General features: G+C 38.8%; 3 protein-coding genes across 4 annotated transcripts; all 3 read left to right on the top strand.

The window, feature by feature from the left end:
• Positions 1-674: 674 nt before the first annotated feature.
• Positions 675-5,110, top strand: LOC113023373 (hyphally regulated cell wall protein 1). Of its 2 annotated transcripts, XM_026169381.1 has the most exons (5): positions 675-741; positions 1,073-1,110; positions 1,264-1,379; positions 3,314-4,368; positions 4,441-5,110. In XM_026169381.1, the coding sequence occupies exons 3-5, from the start codon at positions 1,264-1,266 to the stop codon at positions 4,572-4,574; spliced, it is 1,305 nt and encodes a 434-aa protein (XP_026025166.1). In that variant the 5' UTR covers positions 675-741; positions 1,073-1,110; the 3' UTR covers positions 4,575-5,110. The 2 variants fall into 2 exon arrangements, with proteins under 2 accessions (XP_026025166.1, XP_026025165.1); XM_026169380.1 differs by having other exon boundaries at positions 3,314-5,110.
• Positions 5,111-6,172: 1,062 nt separating this feature from the next.
• commd1 (copper metabolism (Murr1) domain containing 1) lies at positions 6,173-12,728 on the top strand. Its single transcript, XM_026169379.1, has 3 exons — positions 6,173-6,387; positions 9,247-9,537; positions 12,225-12,728. The coding sequence occupies exons 1-3, from the start codon at positions 6,214-6,216 to the stop codon at positions 12,330-12,332; spliced, it is 573 nt and encodes a 190-aa protein (XP_026025164.1). The 5' UTR covers positions 6,173-6,213; the 3' UTR covers positions 12,333-12,728.
• A 2,349-nt stretch (positions 12,729-15,077) lies between these two features.
• Positions 15,078-21,282, top strand: LOC113023371 (N-acetyllactosaminide beta-1,3-N-acetylglucosaminyltransferase 2-like). The gene is made up of 2 exons (XM_026169378.1): positions 15,078-15,304; positions 19,916-21,282. The coding sequence occupies exon 2, from the start codon at positions 19,916-19,918 to the stop codon at positions 21,137-21,139; it is 1,224 nt and encodes a 407-aa protein (XP_026025163.1). The 5' UTR covers positions 15,078-15,304; the 3' UTR covers positions 21,140-21,282.
• Positions 21,283-21,509: the final 227 nt, after the last annotated feature.

Below are 21,509 nucleotides of genomic sequence, written 5' to 3'. Positions count from 1 at the left end.
TTCTTAATTTATATCTGTTATGCTGTCATCATTTCTGTTGAATTATTTTCTGTTTGAACTCCCAGAGCAAAACATTTTCTCTTCCTCAACTTAAATTGTTTAAAAATGTCTGCAAATTACTTTAGAAATTTAAAGTAATCTGTGAAATCCCAAAAAGCTGATTCTGTTCATGTGGACAACATGTTTTTAGTGGGAGAAACATTTCATCACTCTTCCTAGTGATGAGTCCTTACAGTGGAAATATATAAACATGATTCCAGCAGCAAACAGAGAAAACGAAATTAACATTTCTTCAAAAAATTATGCACTGTAACTGCAATAACACCTCGCATGTCCATAGCTTCTTTTCCAGCTTTTAGTTTAGCTATTATCTTTATCTCTGTTTTCTGTGCATTGTTCTCTGCATCTCTGCAAAAACATCTTAATCATGATGTGGTCAAAAACCTAAATGTTTTCTTCCTCTTTAGTTGAATTTCTCTCTTTCTGTTATTTTTTTCTCCTCCAAAATGAAGATGACAAATAAAAAAGCAATTTTTTTTCTATCTATTATCACATACTGATTTCATAGTTTTCTACAGACATGTTCAAATATGGTTATGGTGTGCCTACCAGGGGGTGGTCACTTTGTTCTCTATAAAAAACCAAAACTTCCCCGGTACTGTGTCTACGTTTTTAGCATCTCCCTTTTACACACTTGAAATTAACCAGGAGGTATTGACATCGTCTCTTTTTCCAAAAAAGGTAAAGCAATAAAGTTTTTTGCTTTTAGATTTTTTTAATTTTTGCTGGTAAAAATCAAGCTGTTCAACTACTTTTTGTCATTGTCTGTTTTTGTCACCTGTTGGTAATTTCCTTGATTAATATTTTTATGAAACAAAATTTCAAAGAAAGTGCAAAACCGGAATAAAAATGTGATAAACACCATCAATGAAAAGTTGAAAGGTTGTATGCTTTGCATTTCTGCATAAAAAACTGTCAAGTATTGCAAACTGATTGTTCTGTAAACTGATGAATTAATTTATAAACTAACTATTGATCTACATAAAAAGGTTTATTTGTGTTATTTCAACAGGGGATTATAACCAGAAGTAGCTGGCAACACATGTGAAGGTAAGTGAGGCAGCTCGATATCATGTTAAATGTTTGTGTTGTTTGCTTAAAACATTTACTTGGTTTAATTGTTATGATTGTTATGGTTTATTGGTTAAGACACAACAGTTTTGTTTGTGAAAACCACTGTGTTGTTAAATCTGATCTGATTAGATGGCTGGCCTGTGCTGGCTGGTGATGGTGCCAGCCTTCTTCCTGTCTCCTCCAAACATTTTGGCTGCTGTAAACCAGGACTGGCTCACGAACATTGTAGCAGCTGTCAAGAACAAGTGAGTTGACAAAAGTGGGGTTTTGGGGTTTTTATGTGTGATATTATATCTAATCACTGCTCTTCTAATCTGCTTGTGCTATTATCGATCTGTTGAGTCACCTGAAGGCAAGACATCTCTCTATGACTTCAGCCTTTGTATTACAACTATACATGAAATAAAGTATGTGACTTTATTTTACACTGCAGTTTTTCTGTTGTTTAAAGTGATTATAATGAGCTTTAAATCCTAATAAAAGATTATTATTATTATTATTATTTATTAATTTGCAATAGTATGTTTTAGTTTAATAATGATATCACTATTATTATTATTAATAGTAATAGTAGTAAGTAATTGTTAATGAAAATCTATAGTAATAGTATATATAGAATACAATGTACACGTACAACAAAATTATGGGTGCTCCATGTCAAGTGTGCAGGAATAACATCTAATTATTAGACAGCAGGAATAAATAGCAAACAAGAGACATATATACAAAAATAACTTTGGAGAATAAAATAATTGCAAAGTGCTTGTAAGTAGTGCAAAGTAAGATTTGGTCTGAATACAGTCCGTGTGAGTGGCCTGAGTGATGAGGGTTACTCAGACTGGTGATCTGGGTGGGCAGGGGTGGATTGTTAACAGTACGAACTATCCTTTGGAAGAAGCTGTTTATGAGTTTTGGATTGTGAGTGTGAGACCTGATTGACCTGAGGCCAGGGCTGGACTGAGACAAAAAAATCATCCCGGGCATTTTGACTAGACACCGGCCCACCAGGTATTATAGGTAAAGCCATGAAGCCTTTGAATGAAAACAAACGCCGTTGTAACAGTACGCTGTCTTGTTGGTATATGTATGATTTCTATACATTTTATATCAGATAAAAACTTTGGTTTTAAGATTCAGATTATTATTTTTTAAAAGCGAGACATTTTAAATGAGAGTAAGAAAGAAAAGTATTTCTTTGTGCCCCCCTCTCCCTGTTAATGCCCTTCCTGGCCCCCTGGCAACACTTTGCTAGATCCGCCCCTGCACAGTTACCAGCTGTCAGCTACATAGAAAAGGATCCTGGTGTTATTTGTCTCTCAGAAACAGTTCATAACTTCCCTTCAACTCATTCATGTCACCTAAAAGGTAAACCTGTTTCTCCATCACCTGTTCAGCTCTGATGATTCAGTAAGGACATCTCCTGGTTTCATCTTCATGTTTCCATCTCACCAGATAACCAAACCGACATCATGACCAGCAGCTTTACAGCTGTGGCTCCAGCAAACATCAGCTGATACTAGAAATTAATATTAAATAAATTCTAACAACAGCTGATCAAGCTTAAACGTGCTGCTGTTGTTTAGCACGACATCCACTGGTTTCCTCTTTCTGGCGCAAACTGGGCGATAAACAAACAAGAGAGAAAAGCCGATCAGCTGATCATTGATCAGTTTCATGATTGAAGTAGCAACAGGAGAGGGAGGGGGGAGAGAATGAGAGAAGAAGAGGCAGCTGACAACGTAAAGAAAACTAAAAATCACCATCGGCCCACCGGGCAAATGCCCGGTGGGCCGATGGCCAGTCCAGCTATGCCTCAGGTTATATATAGTAGATCAATAATTGGACTCCGAGGTTGCTCAGGGTCTTTTGTTATTCGTTAGAATAAAATGTACCATAAAATGAACTTGTTTTTTAATATGGAACTTTAAAAAAAAGAGAAAAAAAAAGAATTTGATGCAGAGGATTGCTTGTTATGTCTAGTGTCCCATTAGTGTCCCATAAAATACATTTTAATCATCTGTGTGAGGCATTTACGGCTCTTTTTTTTTTCTTTTTCCCTGGTACCCTCGAGACACTCAATGCAAAATATACTTTTACAACTCACTGACAAAGCCCAGATCATCACTGGTAGTCCAAATTTAGTGTGCAGTTTATACTTATTATATTATATTTTTGGCAGGTATGAACTAGGTGATTCCTTCAGCATGGCTTTGAACATCCCACAGAATCAAGATCCAAGCAGTCTCCAAGAAGTCCTTCAGGATGACCCAGCAGACAGCGTGACAGGAGCCATTTCACAGGACCAAGTGTACAAAGGCACCAGGGTGGTGGCAGCGACACAGTCACAGGCACTATCACATGTTCTTCATAACATACAACCATTCATAAACAGTAGTGAGGGTAACGTTCTCGTCATCTACTCTGAAAACTCTCCAATTTCAAATGACGAAGGTATCACTTTGAACATTAGTGATATCACTAATAACTGGAGCGATTATGCGTTTGTTTTTTCTAATGTAGCTGATGTTCCTGCTTCAGACACATCTCAGCTGACTCAATCATTTAAGAATCTTGAGATTACCAAACTTGGGCTTAACAACATATATCGTTGTTATGCACCTGGAGATGATGCTTTTCAGTGCACAAGATGCTCCTCGGGGGGAGATGTTACACCCACATGTGTTGCAAACCCAGCCCTGTCAAGTCAAGAACAAGGTACAGATGTAGAAACACCTAAACCAGGCCTTGACACTGGTCTAGGCAATGACATAGGCAATGACATAGGCACGGGTATAGGCACTGGTATAGGGACTGACATAGGCACTGACATAGACAGTGGGATACCTCCAGGCTCAGGTAGGGGAAAAGAGGGTCAAATGAGCAAGTGCAAAGGAAATCAAAGAGGAAGCTTCAAACGCAGGGGAGGCAGCAAGCTTAGAGGAGGAGGTCGATGTAAAAAACGAAGCAAGTTTGGACGAAGAGGCCCAGGTAGAAAAGGAAGCAAGCTTGGACCAAGAGGCCCAGGTAGAAAAGGAAGCAAGCTTGGACGAAGAGGCCCAGGTAGAAAAGGAAGCAAGCTTAGACGAAGACGCCGACGTCAAAAAGGCAGCAAGATTAGACGAATAGTCCCAAGTAGAAAAGAAAGAAAGCTTAGAGGAGGAGGCCGACGTCAAAAAGGCAGCAAGATTAGACGAAGAGGCCCAGGTAGAAAAGGAAGCAAGCTTGGACGAGGAGGCCGACGTCAAAAAGGCAGCAAGATTAGACGAAGAGGCCCAGGTAGAAAAGGAAGCAAGCTTGGACGAGGAGGTAGACGTAGAAATGGAAGCAAGCAAGGCAGAAAAGAGGGCAAAGGCAGAAGAGGAAGCAAACGCAACGGACGCAACAAGAGTAGAAGAGGTGGTAAACGTAGAGGGAAATGGGGGATGGCATGGTTAAGGTAAAACAGGTCTGTCATAGCCTTAAACTCTGACAAGTAACCCAGTGAAGCTAGGAAGATCCTCTGAGAAACTGCATTATTTTTCCTTTTCATAGATTTAGTTGTTGTTTTTTATGCTAGCATAACTCTCATTTTTTGGCCTTTATAAACAAAATAACTTGCTTTCGAACTTGTCAGTGAGTTAATATGATCATGTCCCATGTGACCTGCTGTTTAAACCTTCAAGGAGCTGCCAGAAAATGTTGGTTTAAAAAAAGAATAAAATACATTTGAAAATAATAAAAAGAAACATGACACTAGAAATTTAAAGAATATGTCCACTTTAAGAATTTTACAACCTTTTACTGATTTAATGAGCTTTTGTGAAACATTCTTACAGATCTGTGGTAGGAGCAATCAACTTGAAACTTTTGTCTTGAATCATGAATTGGAGTCACAAAACAGGGACTTTAAAGAGATTTGACTACTATTTCATTTAGTCAAAGATTAAACATTATCAAAACTTTAATGTTCTGCTCTTCCTGATTAAAGCTTGGCTTGGCATGCATTCTGGTCTCTGTGTCAATCATTTGGAAACTCCTGTGTTATGGTACTATTAGACTTGCTTTGATAAATAAAGGACTGCACTTTCTGTATATCCTGAAACCAAATTCTCTGAACTATTACTCATGACATTTAAAGTTATGTGTTCAATGAACAGGATAGTGCATTGCATATAACATTTAGCCATTTTATACATGTTTTCTGTTAAAGCTATTTTATCAAAATATTACTCCTCAGTCACTACAGTTTGTACTGACATTACTGTTTCACTTTTTATTTCTTTTTTTAGATGGACATTGTTCAGGTGAAATAGGCCAGCTAATCAGTAAAAATGGATAGTCAGACTGCAATGTGATTCAAATGAATTGAATCAATGTCTAAATGCTCTTGATTTAATAATTCTGCAGCATTGCTTTTAAAATGCATTAAAGATTTAAATAAATAACACATTTTAAAAAACATGGGATATTTCAGGCCATTTAAAAAATGTCTATATTTTCTCTTTTTTTCTTCTCTTTTGGTCTCTCTTGACAGTCTCTCTGTAAAGAGCTCTTATCTTCTTTTCTAACCAACTGTAGATTTGTCCCTTCTTTTGCTGACACCCTTTCTAGCTCCTTGTTGCTTTCTGAAATTCTTCTCCAGTCTTTGTTCCTTTCTTTTAGACATATTGTCTGTAGTTACTAGTTTAACTTTAGTTTGGTATATATTACATAAGCATGCCTGTTTCACCTTTTTCCCTTCTCAGTGAACATGGGCTCATATGTGCACGACTATGTTCATATGTGCATAATACTCCTATTTGTGCTTATGCACACACAAATGTAGAAATCTTTTCAAATCCACACTAATGCGCACTGTCAAAACATCTGATAAAACTCAGCATGTTGCTTGTTTTAACATAAATCAATTGCTTCATTTTATCTGGTAAATTGGCCTTGTAACTGCAAATGATTTTTCACAATTTGTCTAGCAAAGTTTCTGATGTTCGCTTTAGGAGGCTTGGATGAAACGATACATGTCAAGCGCTGCCGTCGGAATCTGCAACTACAAGTCCCACAATGCCGTGTTGTACTGCAATTCATGTGACCACAAGAGCAAACATGGCGGAAGTAGACGCGATGAAGTCTCTGAGCAGCTTGTTAAATGGAATCGCACAGAAAGTATATTACAACAACAGCGAGATCACAGAGGAGCTGCTGAAAAGCGAGCTCTACCCCGAGATGTCGCCAGACGAGTTCACAGCTTTGCACGACAAAATGAAAGGCCTTTTAAAGGTAATGCAACACGGCACCCTGCACTACTGATGATCCTGATGCTGAAGTGGCAGTCGAGACCAAGCAATTCTGCTCTTTTCACTAATATTCACTTCAGTTTAGGAGAAAGGGTTGCGTCTGCGTGATAGTGCATGCTTGTGCCCATGCAGAAATGCACAACACGCAAACAAACACACATTAATGAGAGGCACCGTGAGAATATCTGTTAAAACGCAACTCAGAACATTGTCCGAATGTTTCTCTCTTAAAAGAGCGGCCGAACGAAGAAGTCTTCATGAACACATCTGTCAAATGAACTGTCTTTCTTTTTATGGATGAGTGTCGCCATGTTTGGACTCCCAGCATTTAAAGTCAGCTTTCTGTAGTTTCTGCTATTTCAGTACTTTGGCCTTGGGTTGCTTCCAGTACAAGTGAAGCAATGATTGAGTCAAATGGGTTGCTTGCCTCATTGCCAGGAAGAAATTGGAAATTATTCTTTTATGTACAAGGCAACATAAGGCTAACCTATGTTGGGGGTAGGGGATGTCAGCTCCTTAGTGTGTGAATGTGTGCGTGAATGGGTGAAAAAGAATAATCATAAAAGAATAATTTCCAATTTGGATATGTAAAGCGCTTTGGGGTCCTTAGGGACTAGTAAAAGCGCAATATATACTAATGTGACACATTAGTATATGTGAGGGGGCAAACTCCTCAAGATGGGTAGTGACCATGGTGGACATTTAGAAGTCGGCCATCTTGGATACAACTTTTGTTTTTTCAATAGGAAGAGGGTCATGTGACACATCAAACCTATTGGTAATGTCACAAGAAAAACAATGGTGTGCTTGGTTTCAACGTAACTTGAAACCATCACTTTTGTTGTTCCAACAGTCTTGGAGGGATCCATCCAATGTGGGTTAGTGTCAGACCAATAGCGGTGTTTTGTTTGTTAACTTCACCATTCACATAAAAGTTTGCCTCATCACTGAACAAAATCTTCTGCGTGAACTGAGGGTCCTGTTCCAATTTGTGTTTTGCCCATTCTGCAAATTCTGTGCGCCGATCTGGGTCATCCTCGCTAAGATGCTGCAGTAGCTGGAGTTTGTAAGGGTGCCATTTGTGAGTAGCTAATATCCGCCGAAGGGATGTTCAACTAATGCCACTCTCCAGTGACATGCGGCGAGTGCTACGCTGTGGGCTCTTGCTGAATGAAGCTGGGACAGCCACTGATGTTACTTCATTAGTGACATTTTTCTTGCATCCACATTTAGGCAAATCCAACACTGAACCAGTTTCACGAAAGTTAGCAAGCAGTTTGCTAACTGTAGCGTGGGAGATGGGTGGTCTCGTAGAGTGTCTTGCATTGAAATCTGCTGCAATGACTCGGTTACTGCTTTCACCAGATATCAACACAATTTCAATCTGCTCCTCACGCGTTAACCTCTTCAACATGTCAATGGCTGTGAACAAAGAGAAACTTGTAAATAACTCAAAGAATAAAGTTACGTTGAAACCAAGCACACCATTGTTTTTCTTGTGACATTACCAATAAGTTAAATGTGTCACATGGCCCTCTTCCTATTGAAAAAACAAAAGTTGTATCCAAGATGGCCGACTTCTTGTTATACTGACAGACAGAACCTAGAGAACAGTCTGTAGATGTGTAAAGCTGGTAGAGACAGACCCTAAAAGACTGGCAGCTGTAATTGCAGCAAAAGGTGGTTCTACAAAGTATTGACTCAGGGGGCTGAATAATTACACACACCCCACTTTGCAGTTATTTATTTGTAAACAATGTTTGGAATCATGTATGATTTTCGTTCCACTTCTCAAGTGTGCACCACTTTGTGTTGGTCTTTCCTGTGGAATTCCAATAAAATTGATTCATGTTTGTGGCTGTAATGTGACAAAATGTGGAAAAATTCAAGTTTGCAAGCCACTGTAACAGCCGTGATAAAATATCTCAAAAAATCTCATAAAAATGCTGTTTAAACAGACTTACTACTTATAACTTTAAATGTTATTATGTCACTCTTTCTTTTTTCTTTTCCTCCTTTTCCTTCTATGTTTTTATCAATGGATTTTTGTTTGACTAGTGTCTTTAAATACATTTAATGTTTTTACTCCATGCTAGGCAGAAATATTCCATTAAATAACAGCTTAACACATTGTTTTCAGATAAAATAGCTAAATCCTGACTGGACTGTCTTAAATTTGAAAGAATTTAAAACATTTAAAATGTATTATTATTTTTGTAATGTTTAAGGTAAGGGTGACAAACCATTTACTGGTTTGTAATTTTTCCACTGGTTCTTCTCTTTTGTCAATAGGGGGCAGCACTAACATGAATATCCTACTCAGTACCTACAATGCCCAAAATATATATATATATTTTTTTTTTGTTGTGGAGGAGTTGGGGTTTTTTTTGGAAACAAATGAAGTGCCTGTGAAAGGTATTTTTCGGGGCAGATTTGCCCAAACAGGGAAAATACAAATGTCAAAAGTACAGACTGTCTGAATGTATAGAAAGACCGAATACACTGTCCAGTTAAAATGCACCCACTTTGGTTACATGAGGCTTCCAAATAAATGTCATGGGGAAAATACTTCTTGTTTTGGAAACAGTAAAGGTAAAAAGAAAGTACACACTCTTTAAGTTCTAATTTTATATCAAGTCATAATAAAAAATAAACCGGTCCTTAAAAAGTCTTAAAATGAAGCAAAGTATTTATCAATATTAGTAGTATTATATAAGTATTAAAGTAAACTGCTTGCCTTTTCATAAAAGTCACCACACGACACTGCTGTAGCGATATGATTACAAGACATTAGAGCTCCAGGTTTGTTGAATTTCATCGTCCTCTTTTCTGCATCTCTCAGTCCATCGCCACAGCAGACATGGACCATGCCCAGCTGGAGGCCTTCCTCACAGCTAAGACCAAGAAACAAGGTGGTGGTGGCTTGAGCGCTGAACAGGCCGCTGCACTCTCTCGTTTCTGGAAGAGCCAACGAGTTCGAGTTAAGGAAAGTTTGGTGGCTCATAGCCGCTGGGAGCCCAGCCTCAGGGGCCTTTCCTGGAGAGTGGATCTCCAGGCTGCAGCCAGCAGACGGGGAACAGCTCACAGCGGCCCAGTCGCCCTGGTGGAGCTCGAGCTCGGCAGAACAGGACAAGTAAGCTATAGTTCCAGTTTCTTTTTTTTTTTCTTTGACGCAAACTATCATTCTTAGCTTCCAAGGATGTAGTGAGGTGCTAATTTACGTTCGCCTGTTTTCATTTTTGTTAAAAATAAATGTGCCACCATAATTAAAACTATAAAGTATCCTAAATGACTTTTCTAATAGTACAATCCCATTATCTCCAAAAGTTTATTCTGTTCATCTGGACGTAGCGTTTTCAGTGGGAGAAACGTTTCGTCACTCATCCAGGTGACTTCTTCAGTCTCAGCTGACTGCAGGTTTCCCCAACCTTATAAACAGTACATTTGCATAATGACTGAAACCAGCCCGGAAGGACAGTTCCTTCATCGTAATTGTGCAAATTCTCATGACCACTGATCAAAGCCCACTGATCAATGGCCATGAGTACCATTTACAGAGAGTTGGAGATTGGCTGCAATCACAGCATTGTAAGATGGTGAAAGATGTATCCCTAGTGGGCTGGTTTCATGCATCAAGACATACAATCACATTAGAAAGACCAAAAATTTTATATATGCCGATTAATTATGCTTCAGGATTTGAGTTTGTGGATGTTTGACAGTATTTTCTCAAAGCAGAGCTGGAGCACAAATGATCATATTTTGAAAATTACATTAGCTCAAGGGGAAAAGTGAGGGCTATAATATGTTACAAAGGACTGAAACACTATTAAGATGCCTTTAGTAGCCTGAAATCATTAGAGATATAAATATAGGTATACTGAGTCTCAGACGCCACACAGAAAGACTCTAGACTGGATTCAAACCCAGGAACTTCTTGTTGTGGGGTATGGTACTAACCACCGCACCGCTTCTTTACTGCAGCACTCCACACATTTATGAGTTTATTGCTAGCAGTTCAAATGGACATGTAAGCGCATTTACACATCATAAAGCCAGGGGAGAGTCATGAATTGTTTTGGCCTTTCGATATGGGTGGGACGTAACTATACTCTGTCCAGTAGAGTTTGACAGCAATAGCTTTGTCATTTACTGTTATGCAACATCAACTCTAAGTACCCATTTATGATTTGACTGATATCCATTCCATAACTGGTTCTGTAACCTTTGGGGTGAAACGGAGAGGCCATTATGGAACTAACCTCATGGTGGTGTCATTCTGTCTAATTAACTACAGCTGAAAGAGCAGGTTTCAGTGTGGCCGTACTTTAGTGAGCCTCAGTCCCATGAGAGGTTTAAATTTACTCTGTGCCCTGAACAGTTTTAGAGCTGAAAAAAAGTTCTGTAAAAGTGGTAATATTAGCTTACCTTTGTAGTGTATTCAAATGTATATTCAGATTTAGGAGAAGGAGCATTGCCTTCTTTAAATTTTGGATCACTGTTGGATATTTGCTTTTTAAACAATTCAATATTGTAATAATAGAAAAAAAAATCCCCAAATCTATACTGCCACAGGCACTTCTACCTCTACATAAAGAGACTGTAAAGAATTTAAAAGTTGGATCATGTCTATGGCCTTGATTTTTTGCCTCTGATTGATTTAAGCTGTTGTTGCTTTGTGAAGAAATCCATTTGTCAGTAAAAGTCATAGGAAATCACATTTACGTTGCTATGAGCCCACATGACCGTGTGTGTGTGTGTGTGTGTGTGTGTGTGTGTGTGTGTGTGTGTGTGTGTAATCAGCAATGTCCAGACTACCAGGATTTCTGGTCCTCTGAGTTTCTGCAACATATACATTATATACTGCATGTATATAATGCAGTATATACATGCAGCTGCATTTTTACGTGCAGCTATGATTCTTCTACCTGCAAGAACTATTACTGTTTTATCATGAAGTACCCTTGTAGTTCTAGTTCTTGTCACATTTGGAACCAAACTAGGTATGCTATATGTCCTCATGGATGTACAGACTGCAGTCAAATAATTGCTTTAGCACCATACAAAGCTGATATTAATGTGTAGAGTTGATGCTGGTGTCATTTCCTATGACTTGCTGTCTGATTTAGAATGCATAATGACCTGACAGGAAGTGGCTCAGTCAACCATGGTGTAAATGCCAAAGCCTGCATGACTGTTTTTCATATATTTTGGATACAGAATGAAACATAGTTTAAGATGACTTAATGTGCTGTACCACTGAGCAGCTGCTGACACTGAGGAGTCTATTCTTTTTGGTGTATTTTTTTCTGCAGGTTCCTTAGCTCAGAGAAAGCAGATCGGCAGACCAGAGCAGCACATACTCTCAATGTGCACAATGCCACTGAACTACTGTTCAGCAGTATTATTGCCCCATTCAAGTCAATTTAAATGTAGCTAATAAAAGCTCAAAGGCTGAGGAAGAAGGTGGAGGAGACTGGTAACTGGTGAAATGAATTGCTAAGGTGTCTTTCAAGTCTTGAATCCCAGAAAAGGCCTAATGATAGGATGCCCATCATCACTGCAGAATCCCCTGTTTTTCTTCAGCTTCACACTAGGAATTAAACCAAAGTTTTTCTATTTTTATCCGCAATCACTGAATGATGCGCAGGGAATATTATATTGCTTCCTTCAGTAATTATTTATTGATTAAGAAGTAGACTGAATCATTGTTTTGGAAAATAATATTTAAATTCTTTTTGGAAATATCGTTAGTTGCTGACCCATTATGTTCAATCCGTTCACTGGCCTCTAACACCTCTGTTCTTTTGTCTTTCTCAGGACTCAGAGTTTGTGTGTCTGGAGTTTGATGAAACCAAAGTCAATCAAGTGTTGAAGAAGATGGCTGACATCCAGGAGAGCATCGACAGAATTGTTCACAGTACCTGAAAGTACTTCCTGAAAGTTTATCTCAAACAGCAGAGACAGAAAGATAACTGTGACTAAGAGTGCTGTGTTGAGGCAAAGTTTTTCCACTTGCTCACAGATTTATCAGAAATGAAAGTGGTGTGTACGTGTACAGATATACACACCACTATCAATTCTAGTAGATAATACTTGTGGTCGTCCTCTGAGAATAAGTGGTCATTAAAGAAGAACTATTCCTCTTTTTGCAATATAGTTTGCAAAGCTTTGGGATTCTGGGATTATGAGAAATAAGAAATGCGATGAAACTAAAGTGAACAAAAGCAATGTATTACAATATAATTGTAGATATTGTAAAACTAAATAAGAAGTATCCCACGTGTAATTGTTTTTTTATTATTATTAAAAGGGACAGAAAGATTAAGTTGTTTTTTTTGTTTGTTTTTTACTATTAATATTTTTTTTAATCTCTATCTCCTTCAGCATCACCTTCATGGCCATAGTGTTGGATAAAACTGTGTTTAAACTACATGTGAAGTAATAATTGGAAACTCTTTCAACTGTCTACAGCCTGACAAAACTAAATCAGAAATGTGCAAATTTCATTAGCCAGATTCAGGTATCAAATTAGGGTATTATTACATTCAGTTGTTTGTATGAACATGCTAACTGTATCTGGTAGCAAGGAACATATTTCCCAAACAGTAATTAACTAAAAAATCATAACTAATGCTAATCGTGACATCTTCAGTTAAAATGACTAAAGTAGATTTTTAATTCATGTAAAATAAATTACATGGGGTGTATCCTACCAGTGACCGGACAAAGCTGGACTGAAAGACGGCACAGAGGCACTAATCATGGCAGCACAAGAACAAGCTCTGAGCACAAGATCAATAGAGGCTGGGGTCTATCACACCAGGCAAGACCCCAGGTGCAGGCTGTGTAAAGATGCACGTGAGACAATCCAGCACATAACAGCAGGGTGCAAGATGCTAGCAGGCAGGGTATACATGGAACACCATAATCTAGTGGGCGGCATAGTGTACAGGAACATCTGTGGGACTTCCAGGTACAGACGGACATAAATGGTGGTGGGTAACCAACTGGACATAGTAGTGGTAGACAAGCAAAGGAAGACGGCCGTAGTGATGGATGTAGCGATACCGAACGACAGCAACATCAGGAAGAAGGAACATGAGAAGCTGGAGAAGTACCAGGGTCTCAGAGAAGATATGGAAGGTGAAGATAACAGTGGTCCCCGTGGTAATCGGAGCACTAGGTGCAGTGACCCCTGAGCTCCCAGGCCTCTGGTAGAGGACCCAAGCTTGAAGAACAAAGACTAATATATATATATATATATATATATATATATATATATATATATATATATATATATATATATATATATATATATATATACACACACACGGATAGTAATCAGACTCTTATCATATGATGTTAGATAAGCACAGAACAGTCCAAAGGTAAAGGGGGAAGTCTGTTACACAGATAAGCACTGCACAATTTTTTTTTTTCCTCAAGCAAATAAAAGAAGTTTAGGTTACTTTAAGGCAGTGGTAATAAACTTCAGCCCCATACATTCTTGGTGTTTCATTAACTCTCAAGAGGAAAAAAACCTTCAGAATGTCAGTGCTTGATTTCCAGTGGCACATCAAAACTGTAATACAATAATACAAATCTTAATGCAGGGATAAGGAGAAAAGACTGTTCGTTTCATTTGGTGTGTTTAAAATAACAACGTCATGCTGCAATTCAACCTTTGGTACAGTACTTAATATAGTTTTATACATATTTAAATGTAAACCTGGAGACCTTACATCTTCAAAGATGGTTAATACATGTAACATTAAATCATTATACTTCTCTGATGTCTTTTGACCTTTCATTTAGTCCTAAACAGTGTTCTTGACATTATACTACTGTTGCTGCTGCACCTCATGTAGTTCTGTAGGATGGATCTGAGACAGCATAAAAGAAGTCTTAACTTGATTCTTCATCTTGCATCAGTCCTTAATCTTCAGATGTAATTATTGTGTTTTTAACTGCAGTAACACCAAAAAGCTAGCATTCACATTTTCACAGCAACCATCTCTAGACAATCCATAGTTTGGAGAAAGGCTAGTAAGACTACTAAAAGTCCAACTTAGTATGTTTAAAACAAACAAAGAAAAAACATGAAGTGGCCTGGAGAATGATTTTTACCAGGTGGTTATTATCCTGATAATAAATGTGAACAGGTGAAATAGTCTGGTTTTTTGACTGACATGACATTATAACAGTATAAAGTATTTTGGAAGATTCTTTCTAAAATGTCTCGAGGATCCCTAAACCAAAGATAGAGATGGCCAAAACAAAGATTTTATTTATATATATATATATATATAAAATCTTATATATATATATATATAAATATAAAATTCTATATATATATATATATATATATATATATATATATATATATAATGTCTGTTTTGCCAGACTTGGGCTCAGAACAGCAACCAACAACCAGTGGTGAATCAAATCTTTTGTCGAGGGTAAGCACGGCCTAAACTTGTTTGATTTTTGATTTGCATACACTTTTGTTTCCATCCACATTTCCCAAATGCAAATTTCTCTCATATTCCCGGCTCTGAAACATTTTAAGTACTAACTGAACTGCCGGATAGTCTGTTGAGCCCGAAGCCTCTATCCAGCCTCTTGAGCACGCTCTTGAAATTAGGGAGGAGTCACTACCCGCAACACACAGGAAGGACGGACGCTTCTAGTATTAGCCTTGTTGAGGATGGTACAAAGGAGATATTTGCGAGGTTTGATCATCTCTGATAATTTACGAAGCGTCCGATTCGCACATTTTAAAGGGGATTCTGGAACGCCGAGGTGTCTAAAACGCGTTCCCTCCGCAGGATGAGGAAGGTGCAGGTGCCGAAGTAGTAGCCTGATGATCAGAGCTATAGATAGAGCGAATCTGAAAGGTATGTGTGTTACTAATTTAAATAGCTGCCAGAAATTTCCAGTCTTATGCGACATGAAAGGACAGCTGTGCGCTCTTCAAGTGAATGTCTGCGGTCTAAAAGTAGGAATTAAAATAAAAGTGTCGTGAACTTTTGTTTTCTTTTTGTTTTTGCATTTTTGTTTTTCTCGAGCAGTGATCCTATAAAACATAGGTGGACAGATGTGTTTAACAATTTGCACATTATGGTCATTCTCAACAGATCACAAGTTCTAAAGGGAGTGCAGAATTATTAGGCAAGTTGAATTTTTGAGGAATAATTTTATTATTGAACAACAACCATGTTCTCAATGAACCCAAAAAACTCATTAATATCAAAGCTGAATGTTTTTGGAAGTAGTTTTTAGTTTTAGGGGGATATCTGTGTGTGCAGGTGACTATTACTGTGCATAATTATTAGGCAACCTAGCAAAAAACAAATATATACCTATTTCAATTATTTATTTTTACCAGTGACACCAATATAACATCTCCACATTCACAAATATACATTTCTGACATTCAAAAACAAAAGAAAAACAAATCAGCGACCAATATAGCCACCTTTCTTTGCAAGGACACTCAAAAGCCTACCATCCATGGATTCTGTCAGTGTTTTGATCTGTTCACCATCAACATTGCGTGCAGCAGCAACCACAGCCTCCCAGACACTGTTCAGAGAGGTGTACTGTTTTCCCTCCTTGTAAATCTCACATTTGATGATGGACCACAGGTTCTCAATGGGGTTCAGATCAGGTGAACAAGGAGGCCATGTCATTAGTTTTTCTTCTTTTATACCCTTTCTTGCCAGCCACGCTGTGGAGTACTTGGACGCGTGTGATGGAGCATTGTCCTGCATGAAAATCATGTTTTTCTTGAAGGATGCAGACTTCTTCCTGTACCACTGCTTGAAGAAGGTGTCTTCCAGAAACTGGCAGTAGGACTGGGAGTTGAGCTTGACTCCATCCTCAACCCGAAAAGGCCCCACAAGCTCATCTTTGATGATACCAGCCCAAACCAGTACTCCACCTCCACCTTGCTGGCGTCTGAGTGGGACTGGAGCTCTCTGCCCTTTACCAATCCAGCCACGGGCCCATCCATCTGGCCCATCAAGACTCACTCTCATTTCATCAGTCCATAAAACCTTAGAAAAACCAGTCTTGAGATATTTCTTGGCCCAGTCTTGACGTTTCAGCTTGTGTGTCTTGTTCAGTGGTGGTCGTCTTTCAGCCTTTCTTACCTTGGCCATGTCTCTGAGTATTGCACACCTTGTGCTTTTGGGCACTCCAGTGATGTTGCAGCTCTGAAATATGGCCAAACTGGTGGCAAGTGGCATCTTGGCAGCTGTACGCTTGACTTTTCTCAGTTCACGGGCAGTTATTTTGCGCCTTGGTTTTTCCACACGCTTCTTGCGACCCTGTTGACTATTTTGAATGAAACGCTCGATTGTTCGATGATCACGCTTCAGAAGCTTTGCAATTTTGAGACTGCTGCATCCCTCTGCAAGATATCTCACTATTTTTGACTTTTCTGAGCCTGTCAAGTCCTTCTTTTGACCCATTTTGCCAAAGGAAAGGACGTTGCCTAATAATTATGCACACCTGATATAAGGTGTTGATGTCATTAGACCACACCCCTTCTCATTACAGAGATGCACATCACCTAATATGCTTAATTGGTAGTAGGCTTTCGAGCCTATACAGCTTGGAGTAAGACAACATGCATGAAGAGGATGATGTGGACAAAATACTCATTTGCCTAATAATTCTGCACTCCCTGTAATTAAGATAATTGCATTTAATTGTTTTTAACACAAAACCAGGAGACGGCAAGGTGGTGTCAGGGAAAAATTTAGCTTGGCAGGGTCAGATGGTAGTCTGAAATGAAGACAGATATAAGGATTAAGTTGAAGAAAGAAGAATATTGCGCAGAGTTCAGGGAAGACTTGAAACAGGCTCTGGGTGGTAGGGAAAAGTTACCTGATGACTGGGAAAGTACAGCTGAATTAGCAGCTAAGAAGGTATTTATCCTTTGGACAGAAGAAAGAGCACAAACAGACTTAGTAGCGGAATGAAGTACAGGGAAGTATTTAAAGGAAGAGTTTAGCAACAAAAAAATGGGATCGTCAGGAAAACTATGTAAGTGGAAAGGTTATTGGGACGCTAGGCACACAGCAAAGGGAGAGGTGGTAAAGAAGAAGGCTCATACTGAGTTCGATGTGAGACTGAATACTAATGAAGAAGAAAAGGACTACTATTGATTTTCTTTAGACAGCGAGATCAGGTTGGGAAGGATGTGCAACAGGTTGGGGTGTTCCAAAAAGTTGATTCTGTTCATCTGGACGTAGCGTTTTCAGTGGGAGAAGTGTTTCATCACTCATTTCATGATGATGGATTTCCTCGCCTGTATGAATGAGAATGTACCAAGACAGGTTAAAGTGATTAAGGACAGGAATGGAAATGTGCTAACACGGAAAGCAAGTGTACTGAGAAGATGAAAGGAGTAATTTGAGGAGTTCCTGAATCAAGAAAATTAGAAAGGGTGATGTGCAGAGCTGTAGCAACTTCAGAACCAAACCATGAAACTAAAGGAAGTTGTTAAGGAGAGAGTTGATGATCAGTGAGCAGCCGTATGGTTTCCCCTTTTGTTTGCTATGGTGATGGACAGACTAGACGTTCTAAAGCCGTCTACCGACTACCGTCTGATGCTGCCAAGCTACAATTTTTGTAGCAGATGAGGTCAGACATTGTAGACTCCGTAGACTGTGATGTTTACACTGCGATCTGTAGTGAGAGTAGAGAGCTGTCAGAGGTTAGGTTGGAGAGGTTGAGCTGGAAAAATGAAGCCACTAGAAGCAAGACAGAATACAAGTACCTGACTGAGATGGAAACAGGTCTGACAAGGAAGTTGTAAGGAGTAGAGCAAGTGAAGATTGATGAGGGTCAGCCATCCAAAGATCAGGACAATATTAGAAATCAATATATCAGAGGGACAGCTCAGGCCAGGCATTTGAGACAAAGTTAGAGAGGCAAGTTTGACACGTACAGTGGCGTGATAGTGGATATAAGGGACGTTAAATATGGAGCTGCAAGGCAGGAGAAAAGGAGAGAGACCACAGAGAGCATTCATGGATGTACTGAAAGAGGACATACAGAGGACTGGTGCGGCAGAGCAGGATGCTATGAATAGGGTGAAATGGAGGCAGATGTTCCGGTAAAAATAGCACCGATGTGTCACTTATACTTTTAAAAGTAAAATTTTAGCAAAATAAACAGCATTACAGTAAGATGAATGATTCGAATTTTTAAAGAGTCTCTTATCTTGTCCAGTTTAACGTTTATTTATTTATTTTCAAATAAAAGCCTTTTGTATATTTTATTAAAATGATCTGAAGATAGGAGCATATTGATTGCAGTCTATAATTAGTGAAATGAGGAATGCTTTCATTTTGCTCTTTGCCTATTGGTTGAGAAGCTTGTATTTAAATAATACATAAATAAAATAGGTACTGTTGCAGCACTAAATATTGCACAATGAAAGTGGGAAGAGCAAAAAGGTTAGAAGGGGCCCAATGCTCCACACCTCTACAAGAGATTAGTGAGGAGGAATGTTCAGGAAAGAATAATGAGTTTTTGCATCTTTATAGACCGGACCAGCTACAAAACAGCATTTTAAGCCTAAACACCAGGAAAAAGGACTATTTTCAAATTGTTCCAATAGCTTGCAATTTATTTATTTTTACCAGTATTAAAGTAATAACATCATTATCAATCAAATTAGTAAGATCGATCTGGATTTTCACCATATTCATCAAATAAGTTTATCTTACTTAAAGGAGTTTGTGAATAATTAAGCTCACACGTGAACATACCCGACAGGTTGCACCCTCATTATTAGCTGTAAGCTGTAAATCAGGTTTGACTTCAAATGAACTTTAACAGACTGTGCGTTGGGTGTTTTGCTTTTTTCTTTGTTTGTGTTTTCCCAGTGTGATGAGCGTACACAGATGCATGCAGGTTTATTTACTACTCGAGTCTCGTATTAAAAACTCACGCATAACCATAAACATTGACTGTTAGATCAGTTGTCTGAGTAATACATGTATATCCATATATAAGCTTTGTAAAAGTTGAAAAACACAACCTACCAAATATATACTGTAGGTGTACTACTACCAGAGAAACAGTGACATCAAGTGGTACATATGTAAATTTTATTTATGAGCAGGCAGTACACAGATTGGTGTCATGTGCACTGCTGAATTGAAAATGTGTGACTCCTGTCTGTCAAGATGAGCGGAAAAATGTTCGCAGGCCATTCCTCGAGGATTAGGAATGAAAATGGAGCTTTGTGTGCAGCCAGTCACAGTTCTAAAACAAAACCAGGGGAAATTAAGCTTGCCACTGGCCTGCTGTCACAGATTCGTTCAGTTTTACTCCTGTTCGCGCCTTCAGGCTCAACTTAATAGTCTCCATGTTTCCAAGTGCTCCTTTGTATCCTGGCTTTGTTGTAAGTTTGCCTGTAATGCAATGACACTGCAGATGTTTTTTTCTCTCTATCTTTTTGAAAACAGAATATCTTTTCTCATGTCTAGATGCAGAGGGGAGGCAGCGTGGCTCTATGTCGCCATAAAATAAAGGCTTTCTGCTACATGATGATGCTTAACGTCTTCATCTGTGTCGTGATAAGCGTGTCATGGAACCTTGGACACAAGAGAAGTGGCCATCACAAAGTTCACATCCCATCCAAGAGGTTTTGGAGTAAACACATACTGAATGAAACCTTCTGGAACAAGGAGCAGCAACGCTTGGATTTCATTTACAACCCCAACTTTAACTCTGTATTCTCCAGCACGTCACGCAACACACTGCCAGATTGGCTCAATGACACTGGACCTCTGGACCCGTGTGAACCGGACTACAGAGTGCCCAGGCAAATCTTTGACTACAACTCCCTACCAAAGCAATTCCAGGACTTTCTTTTGTACATGCGTTGTAGGACATACCCTATGTTAATAAATCAGCCCCATGTTTGTAGTGAAAAACCTTTCCTACTGCTGGTTGTCAAGTCTTTGATCTCTCATTTTGAAAGGCGGCAGACCATTCGTGAAACTTGGGGACAAGCAGGAGTCTTAGCCAACCAGACTGTGGTAACAGTGTTCCTGCTAGGCAACGTCTTGTCGTCAGACCACTTCCCAGACTTGCAGGAGTTACTGAGTCATGAGGCAAAGCTTCACAAAGACATACTTCAATGGGACTACAGAGACAGCTTCTTAAACCTAACTCTGAAAGAGGTCCTCTTTCTGGAGTGGTTTACCAAACACTGTCCTCAAGCTCGGTTTGTTCTTAAGGGCGATGACGACGTCTTTGTGAACACCTTAAGAATTGTTAACTATCTGGAAGGCCTGCCAGAGGGTGAGTCCAAGGATTTGTTCATAGGCGATGTTATAATAAATGCTGGGCCACACAGAGACAAAAAACTTAAATACTTTATCCCAGAGAGTGTGTTTGTGGGTAACTATCCTCCCTATGCTGGCGGTGGAGGATATCTGTACTCTGGGGAGTTGGCGGTACGCCTACACAATGTATCTCAGCAAGTAGTGCTGTTTCCCATTGATGATGTATACACTGGGATGTGTCTCAAGAAGCTGGGTCTTGTTCCTGAGAAGCACAATGGCTTCAAGACATTTGACATTGAAAAGAAGTATAAAGACAATCCTTGTATCCACAGGAACTTGATGCTGGTTCACAGCCGAACTCCACAGGAGATGTTAACAATTTGGCCCTTCATTGTCCAACCCGAGCTGGACTGCCAGTGAAAGCTTTATTAATGGCTGTTTGCAATACTGAGTTTGTCAGTCATTTTCAATCCTTCCATTCTATATTTTTCAAATCAAAGTTCAACAGGGTTGCTACTTTTTATTTACAGGATATGTGTTGCATTTTACTGTTTAATTTTATATGGAGCATTTTTTTTCTGAATCTGTAGTGTTCTCTGTCAGTCATGTTGAAAGAGACATTTGATTCTCATCTGATGCATTTTTAAAATTTGAGTCATTCAGTATGTTTAAAAACACAATAAACGATTTGAGAACTAACATGAAGTACAAATGAACATCCTGAAAATGAATGATGTTAGTACATTTTCCTGATTTAAAAAAAATGCATAACTATATGTTGATTTATATA

The sequence above is a fragment of the Astatotilapia calliptera genome, chromosome 6 (assembly GCF_900246225.1).
Source record: "Astatotilapia calliptera chromosome 6, fAstCal1.2, whole genome shotgun sequence".
Classification (NCBI taxonomy): Eukaryota; Metazoa; Chordata; class Actinopteri; order Cichliformes; family Cichlidae; genus Astatotilapia; species Astatotilapia calliptera.
This window is presented reverse-complemented; position numbering and strand designations above follow the sequence as displayed.

What these genes read in the sequence shown, in the direction of transcription:
- commd1 (XM_026169379.1), top strand. Translation starts at nt 6,214, where the DNA reads ATGGCGGAAGTAGACGCGATGAAGTCTCTGAGCAGCTTGTTAAATGGA. An exon ending in AAATGAAAGGCCTTTTAAAG is followed by an intron (nt 6,388 to 9,246) that starts GTAATGCAACAC and finishes TGCATCTCTCAG; the next exon opens with TCCATCGCCACAGCAGACAT. An exon ending in AGCTCGGCAGAACAGGACAA is followed by an intron (nt 9,538 to 12,224) that starts GTAAGCTATAGT and finishes TGTCTTTCTCAG; the next exon opens with GACTCAGAGTTTGTGTGTCT.
- LOC113023373 (XM_026169380.1), top strand. Translation starts at nt 1,264, where the DNA reads ATGGCTGGCCTGTGCTGGCTGGTGATGGTGCCAGCCTTCTTCCTGTCT. An exon ending in GTAGCAGCTGTCAAGAACAA is followed by an intron (nt 1,380 to 3,313) that starts GTGAGTTGACAA and finishes TATTTTTGGCAG; the next exon opens with GTATGAACTAGGTGATTCCT.
- LOC113023371 (XM_026169378.1), top strand. Translation starts at nt 19,916, where the DNA reads ATGCAGAGGGGAGGCAGCGTGGCTCTATGTCGCCATAAAATAAAGGCT.